Source organism: Pseudonaja textilis, chromosome 9 (assembly GCF_049901715.1).
Source record: "Pseudonaja textilis isolate UNSWEBS1 chromosome 9, rPseTex1.2, whole genome shotgun sequence".
Taxonomy (NCBI): Eukaryota; Metazoa; Chordata; class Lepidosauria; order Squamata; family Elapidae; genus Pseudonaja; species Pseudonaja textilis.
Window position 1 is genome coordinate 3,579,315 of NC_141998.1, and position 8,442 is coordinate 3,587,756.

General features: G+C 44.3%; 1 protein-coding gene across 1 annotated transcript in view; it reads left to right on the forward strand.

Annotated features, from left to right (window-relative positions):
* LOC113445788 (disintegrin and metalloproteinase domain-containing protein 2-like) overlaps positions 1-6,808 on the forward strand; it is a 32,230-nt gene extending 25,422 nt beyond the window's left edge. The window contains exons 15-19 of the mRNA XM_087938751.1: positions 392-497; positions 1,584-1,767; positions 3,524-3,604; positions 5,031-5,148; positions 6,645-6,808. Of these exons, the coding sequence (XP_087794877.1) occupies positions 392-497; positions 1,584-1,767; positions 3,524-3,604; positions 5,031-5,148; positions 6,645-6,808 (653 nt within the window). The remainder of the gene's footprint in view (positions 1-391; positions 498-1,583; positions 1,768-3,523; positions 3,605-5,030; positions 5,149-6,644) is intronic.
* The last annotated feature ends 1,634 nt before the right edge of the window (positions 6,809-8,442 follow it).

An 8,442-nucleotide genomic window follows, 5' to 3' on the forward strand; every position in this document is an offset into this window, starting at 1 on the left:
CCGGGTCATCACAGCTGGACTTTTAGCTATACAATTGGGTATGAAAACCCGGAGAAGGAATAGATTTCCAGAGGAAAAATTGCAGACTACAGGAACCATTTGGGCTACTCAGATGACACTGAGGATACAAATAAACCTTCAAGTAGCCTCAACGACCCTCTCAAAGGATGCAAATGACCAGCTGTCTGCAAGGAATATAAATCCTATATAAAGCTTCTTGCATGAGAAGCAAAACATCTTCAAAGGAAAAAACAAGGCAGTCCAGTAGCCTCCTGAAAAAAGCACTTTTGGGACGAACTGTTATATCCGTATATCAGTTAAAACATTGCGAGGGAAAAAGTTGTGAGTGATATAGTTGCTTTTCTAACCAAACTCTGCCAAAAACATATAGGGTCAAGAAACGCCCCGCAAGTCTGCTACGAAGTGAACAACCAGGCTGATAGATTTGGGCACTGTGGCATCGATTTGAAAAGGAAATTTAAAACTTGCTCTTCTCGGTAGGTGATTAGGCAATAAAGAATACGTTGAAACGCTCTGTGTCAACTCATCAAATATTCCTGTGGTCTTGCCAACAGAAAGGGAGGGGGAAGCGGTGGGCATCTTGCATTCCATAAATGTTTTGCAAAGATAGTAACTAGGTGACTGAAATTTCTGTTGTGCAAAATTCTAACTGGAGAGCATGATTGATGACTCTGGGCTATGGAGGTGTCCCATTGGAGAATATGAATTACAATACGCCCAGGGAGTGGAGGGAAAACCAGGGTCAAGGGTGACAATGAATGATGTGTCTCAGAGTCGGTTACACCCAGGCAGTGCTGGCATGTTTACTCCTAATAAATCTTCTTTAAGTTCTGGAAGTTGGCTAGAGACTCATGATTTAAATGGGAGTAACTGCTGGAGTCCTGGCACTCTGTTTTGGAGAGAGGGGCCATAGGAGGGAATGAGGTTCAGTCCCCGGCCTGAGTTTTCTTGGACCAGTTTATAGAACATAGAATAACAGGGTTGGAAGGGACCTTGGAGGTCTTCTAGTCTAACCCCCTGCTCCAGCAGGAGGTCCTGTACCATTTAAGACAAATGGCTGTCCAGTCTCTTTTTGAAAACTTCTGGATGCAAGGATTTCACTGAGTAATTGTATCATAAATTAATTAATTATAATGGATTACATCACATCATATCACATCACATTGTACGTTTGATGTGTTATATGTTGCTATATTGCATTAGATTGCAGATTATATATTATATGTTATTACATGTTATATTGTATTGCACTGCACTATACTTTATTATAATATTGTATCATGTTATCCTATTTTATTTATTTTAACATATAATAATTTTTATTTCCAGTATTGGAGATTGTGGACTTTAATGCACATTGTCCCTTCTCTTCTCTTCTCTTCTCTTCTCTTCTCTTCTCTTCTCTTCTCTTCTCTTCTCTTCTCTTCTCTTCTCTTCTCTTCCCTTCCCTTCCCTTCCCTTCCCTCCCCTCCCCTTCCCTCCCCTCCCCTCTCCACCCCTCCTCTACCCCTTCCCCTTCCCCTTCCCCTTCATCTTCATCATCTTCACCTCATATTTTACAGGGATCTCAAATGTGGAAAGTTAATTTGCACATATCCCTACGACACTCCTTACACTAAACTTAATGTTCCCGTCCTGTATATGCCGGTGAAGAACGTTGTCTGCGTGTCCTTGGACCTTAACCATCCAGATGGCACACCGAACCCTATGATGGTGAAAGAGGGAACAAAATGCGGACTTGGTAAGGTAAGGAAAACCACTTGGATCAGGATGATGACAGTGATGTTCTAAGTAATCCTAATTCTGCACTGGGCCGTATCACATTTTGGTAGTGCAAAGATCTGGAGAAAGGCCGACGATCAATATAGATCAATAATATTTATTAACAATAATGCTTTCTGAGATGATACTGATACAACACCGTCAGACAACAAGATCAGCTTATCATGGGTATCTCAGTTGGATGAAATGAGATTGCCAGATTTCATCTACATGATGTCAACTCATAAAATATTTCTCTGGACTTTTTAGAGTTGCCAACAGAAAGGGAGGGGGAACAGCGGGCAGCTTGCGTTCCATAAATGTTTTCAAAGATAGTTTCTAGGTGACCGAAGTTTCTGCTGCGCGAAATTCTAACTGGAGAGCATGATTGATGACTCTGGGCTATGGAGGTGTCCCATTGGAGGATATGAATTACAATACGCCCAGGGGGTGTGGGGGAAAACCAGGGTCAGGAGTGTCACTGAATGATGTGTCTCAGAGTCAGCTACATCCAGGCAGTGCTGGACATTTTAACTCCCAATAAGCCTTCTTTAAGTTTTGGAAGTTTGGCTCGAGACTCATGATTTAAATGGGGCTAACTGCCGGAATCCTGACAGTGGAAACATCTGGCTGTGTGACCAGCCATCTAAAAATCTGTCACTGGTCATCATCCACATGACAATATTTTGAATTATAGTCAACAACAACAGCTACAATGCCACCTTTCTTCGCATCTAGAATTTCAGACTTTGGTTTTCTACCTAGCGTTGGTCCAGAATTCGTCAAATATGGGTGCCTCCGAGCTTACGTGTTACACATCTTTCCAGTGATGTATCAGTACCCTAATAGAGGCTTAGGAGATGGAGATTCATTAGAACATGACGATAATAGAGTTGGAAGGAACCTTGGAGGTCTTCTAGTCCAACCCCCTGCTCAAGCAGGAGACCCTATAAAGGATGCAAATGACTCGCTGTCTTGCGTCCCAGCAACGGGTTCGCTGCCTGGTTGCCGGGTGGGCGTGGCCATGGTGGGCGTGGCCTACTGGAACTTCTAGGAGGGCCGTTTTTTTTTACCTTCCCCCGGTTCCGGAGGCTTCCCTCGGGCCTCTGGGAGGGCGAAAATGGCCTCCCCTGGGTTCTGAAGGCCCTCCGGAAGCCGGAGACAGGCCTGTTTCCGGCCTTCTGGAAGGCCCGTTTTTTGCCCTCTCAGAGCCTCCGTGCATACCCTGCATTTACCTGCATCCAAAATGGGTCACGTGGAGACTCTTAGGAGGGGAGAGGTGGGCAGGGCCAGCCGGCCGGTTCAACTACCGGTTCGGTTGAACCAGATGTAAATTGAACATCCAGTTTGCCCAAACCGGTCCGAACCAGTAGAATCCGACCCCTGGCCTGCAAAGAAAATAAATCCTTCCATTCCCCATTTTCCTGTCCGAGCTGAAGAAGCTTCTTGGATTGAGAAGCGAAATGTCTTCAAAGGAAAAAAAAATTTGCCTCCTGAAAATAATAAAAAAAGCACCCTTGGGAGAAGTTCTCACGATGAGTTTCCACCATGTCACCGCCTCTGAGCTGCACCTCACAGTATTATAGTGGGGGGGAGAACAACGAGAGCAGAGAGAGTTTTAATACAATGCCTTAACCTCCCGGAGGAAATGCAGCGCATCAGTTCTAACTAACCCATAAACGAAGCCTTTCGAAAAGCATTTCTTGTTTTAAAACCTGGAAAAAAATATTGTTCTTTGTAGATTTGCCTCAGACAAAAATGCGAAAGCTACGATGTTCTGAATAATGATTGTGATTCTAAGAAAAAATGCTCAGGACATGGGGTAAGTAAATAACAACAATAACAACAGTAACAACAGTAACAACAATAACAATAACAACAATAACAACAATGATAACGATAGCAATAACGATAGCAGTAACAATAGCAGTAACTATAGCAATAACGATAGCAGTAACGATAGCAATAACGATAGCAGTAACAATAGCAGTAACGATAGCAGTAACGATAGCAGTAACAATAGCAGTAACGATAGCAGTAACGATAGCAATAACAATAGCAGTAACAATAGCAGTAACGATAGCAGTAATGATAGCAGTAACGATAGCAGTAACGATAGCAATAACGATGGCAGTAACAGTAACAGTAACAGTAACACTAACAATAATAGATTTCCCATGAAATGTTAAAAAAGGGGGGGATTTCTTTCCAAAAGAGGAGAGAGAGACTCTTGATCATGAAAAAGCCAGTTTGGAGTTGGGAGACCAGGTTGGCCTAGTGCCAGGGGGGGTCTTTCAAACTGGGGACCCACAGGCCGGATGCCTCACACGCAGGCCACATGAAGGGGAAAACCATTGTGATCTATCACGAGACGGCAATGTGACGGCGTGAGTTTGAAACCCGTGGCCTGCCCTAGGGCAGTGCTTCTCAACCTTGGACATGAGGATGCTGCCATGATTGTAAGAGTGAAAAGCAGTCGTAAGTCAGAAACCAGGCATTTTGGCAATAGCAATAAGCACTTAGACTTATATACCACTTTATAGTGCTTTACAGACCTCTCTAAAAGCGTCTTTCCCCCCCCAACAATCTGGGTCCTCATTTTACCCACCTCAGAAGGATAGAAGGCTGAGTCAACTTTCCGCCTGGTGGGATTCAAACTGCCAAATTGTAGTAGGAGTTGCTTGCAGTACTGCACCCTCGCCGCTGTGCCATCGAGGCTCATCAATGCTGATGTATGTTTGAATGGTCATTAAAGGAATAGTTGAAAGTTGAGGAACTCCATTCCATTCCACTCCATTCCATTTTCTTTCCATTCCATATTCCATTATTCTGTTCTGTTCTGTTCCATTCCATTCCATTCCCTTTTCTTTTTCATTCTTCCCCTCCTTTTTCCTCCTTTCCTTTCTTCTCCTTTCCTTTCCTTTCCTTTCCTTTCCTTTCCTTTCCTTTCCTTTCCTTTCCTTTCCTTTCCTTTCCTTTCCTTTCCCTTCCCTCCTTCTCCTTCCTTCCTTCCTTTCCTTCCTTTCCTTTCCTTTCCTTCCTTTCCTTTCCTTTCCTTTCCTTTCCTTTCCTTTCCTTTCCTTTCCTTTCCTTTCCTTCCTTTCCCTTCCTTCTTCCCTTCCCTTCCCTTCCTTCCCTTCCTTTTCCTTTGACAACTTTTTCCACTCGCCAAAACTATCCTCCCATTTGGAAGCGATTCCGGCTGAAAGATTTAAATCCATCCAGATTTTCTCTGATTGGTTTTCCAGGTATGTAACAACAAAAGAAATTGCCACTGCGACCCAGGCTGGGCTCCTCCAGACTGCCGGATCAAAGGAAACCCCATGGGAGGAAGCATTGACAGCGGACTTCGCTATCTGGATTTGGGTCAGTCAGCTGTTATCGTACAAGGACGTTCTCCGGCCAAACCAATCAATCTAGCCCTTCGAATGGTCAGAGGCCTGCCCTTTCTTTTGACCCAAGTGTCTGAACTTTGATCATGTGACCATGGCACTGTATGGGCTGCTGCCGGTTCGGTCCGGTTCTTGCAAACTGTTCTACTTACCATGGCTGCGCTAAATTGTAAGCTGATGAGGTTCAAATTGGTGTTGTGAACACCGTGCGAACACTGTTGCAGAGCCGGTTGTTCCACCGGTTGCAGCCCCACCCCTGGACCCTGGAGATGCTTCCACGATCATAAGTGTTGACAAAAGAATTGTAAGTCACTTTTTTTGCAGTGCTGTTGTAACTCTGAATGGTCACTAGAGTGAACTTGTCAGGATTCTGGGACTTCACCCCATTTAAATCGTGAGTCTCGAGCCAAACTTCCAAAACTTCAAAAGGATTTATTAGGAGCAAACATGCCGGCACTGCCTGCATGCAGCCGGCCCTGAGACACACAATTCATTGTCACCTTTGACCCTGAGTTTTCCCCCCCACCTCCTGGGTGTATCGTAATCCATATTCTCCAATGGGACACATCCATAGCCCAGAGTCATCAATCATGTCTCTCCAGTTAGATATTTTGCACAGCAGAAACTTCAGTCACCTAGTCACTATCTTTGAAAACATTTATGGAATGCAGTTTCGGTTTTGCAAGCTGCTGCACTGCTCTGCCCCTCCCTTTCCGTTGGCAACTCTAAAAAGACCAGAAAAATATTTTATACGTTGACAGAACTTTTGCAAGTCAAGGACTTATCTGTACAACTCACATTCCCACATTCCATCCTTTCTGTTGACATCTCCAAATGAGAGGACATGTATGATGGACACCTGATGGTGTCATAATGCAAAACCTAACCCCATTGTATTGAATTCTGGCACTGGACACCTTAAGTTATGCGTTTGTATTTTGACATCTGATTGCACCGTTCTCCACTTGCCCCTGATGGACACCTCTAATGATTTCTCCAGACACCTGTCCACTTCTATCTGGATCTGGTTGTTTTTCCATGCATTGGCGTGGTTGCCCAGCCTTCACCAACCACAGAACCCATCCAGATTTATAGAGTTGGGTGAACTCTGTTTCTATCTATCCCGAAGGTGCTTTTTTCAGGAGGCAACTAGACTTTTCTTTTGAAGACGTTTTGCTTCTCATGCAAGAAGCTTCTTCAGCTCTGGCTGGATGTTGGGGAAGGAAAGGATTTATGCTGCTTGCAGAAAAGCTGGTCATTTGCATCCTTTTAGAGGGTCGTTGAGGCCACTTGGAGGTTTAACTGTGTCCTCAGCGTCACCGGAGCGGTGCAAATGGGTGTGGTGGAGTCTTCTTGGAACGGCTGAAAGGACTTTGTTGTAGACTGGAGATAGGCAATGCCGTATCCCTCCTGCTCTGTTGAGAGAGGGCTTGTTGAGAGTGTTGACACCGATGGCTTCTTTCTATCTAGATATTGAGAAAAAGGCCAGGGAAGACAGTATGCGGACATGGATCCTGCTCAGCATTTTCCTGTTCCTGCCCATTATTGTTGGAAGCACCCTTTTGGGTGTCAAATGGAAACGTATCAAAAAATCTTGCTTCGAAGATGATGACCTGGATGAGGATTCTGAGTAAGTTGCTTTGAACAGGGTGGGCCTTGAACCTTCCCGAAGGGTCAGTAATTTTAAGAAAGGTGTACGGGTGGCAGGGAGGGTCAAAAAAAAAAAAGTCAAGATGGCAGCCACCACATCCATCAAAAGAGTGGGGCAGTTCCCTGCCTCCCCAATACCATGCAAGGGAACATATTTCTTTTACAAGTATTTCTTTTCTTCTAAGTCTACCATTGGAACGTTAAGAAAATTACACAACTTGCATTTTAGGTTGCTTGGTAGGTCAGAAATGCAAAATTAGGTTAAGGTCTATTAAAATCCTATCCTTTCGCCTTCTTTAGCTGAACGGAACTGCTTAACTTGTGTTTTTTAATTATCACATTTTTTTGAGGGCGGGGTGTCAATATTTCTACTGATTTGGGCTAAAACCGAAAGGCCGATGAAGTAGAATCAACAAAAATGGTATTTTAGCAGACAGACGTATGTTTAGAATTACAGAATAATGTTTCTGAGGCCATGAATGGATTTTTAGCCCCAGAACTGAATTTACAGTTTTTTTCATTGACCAACTTTCCACCCCCCACTTCCCTGCCCAATCTGTGTGGCCCAATCTAACATAGAACTTTTAATATTTGCTCCCAAACTGATGTAGTAGTTAAGGCCTTAGGCTAGAAACCAGGAGACTGTGAGTTCTAGTTCTACCTTAGGCACAAAGCCACCTGGGCGTCCTTAGGCCAATCGCTCCTTTTCAGCCCCTTCCTGAAAAACCCTGCTGAGAAAACTGCAGGGTTTTTGTCCAGGCGGATTCTGAGAATCAGACCTGATTGAATGGGGGTGGAATCCCCCTTTTTTAAAAAAAAGTTGAAAGTGAAAATAATTGATGATAGCAAGAGACTGTGAGTTCAAGTCTTGCCTTAGCCATGAAAGCTGACTGGGTCATTTTGAGCCAGTCTCTCTCTCTCTCTCTCTCTCTCTCTCTCTCTCTCTCTCCGCCCAGATAAACTCACAGGGTTGTCGCTGTGGGCAAAACGTGAGAAGGAAGGTGCATTGGATACGTTTGCTGCCTTGAGTTGTTCATGAAAGGGTGGGAATTCAGCCGGTTCGGACCGGTTCAAGTGAACCGGTTGCTAATTTTACACCTGGTCCGCTGAACTGATATTTTCAAGGACTGGCTGGCCCCTCCCACCTCTCCCCATGCCTCTCAGAAGTCTCCACGTGTCCCATTTTGGAGGCCAGATAAGTGCAGGGCCTGCGGAGAAACTCTGGGAGGGCAGAAAAACGTTCTAGAAGTCCGGCCTTCAAAGGCCCTCCGGAGCCCAAGGGGAGGCCATTTTCACCTCCGGAGTCTGGGGAGGGTGAAACCATCCCCCCCACTGTGGTGCAGGAGGCTGAGTAGGCGATACCCACCATGGCCATCCCCACTCAGCAACCCGGCAGAGAACCAGTTGTTGAATTTTTTTAAAAAATTTTTAAAATTAAATATACACAAAAAAGTAAGAAAAAGATATTTAAAAGAAACAATGAACGTGGTGCAATCATCTTAGCCCTCCTAGTTGTCTTACGTCGCCAAGTCATATAAAAAAAAATAGTACATATTTACATTCCACATACATAGTATATAATATATACATAAACCTTAATCATTTCTTATTTTCTCGA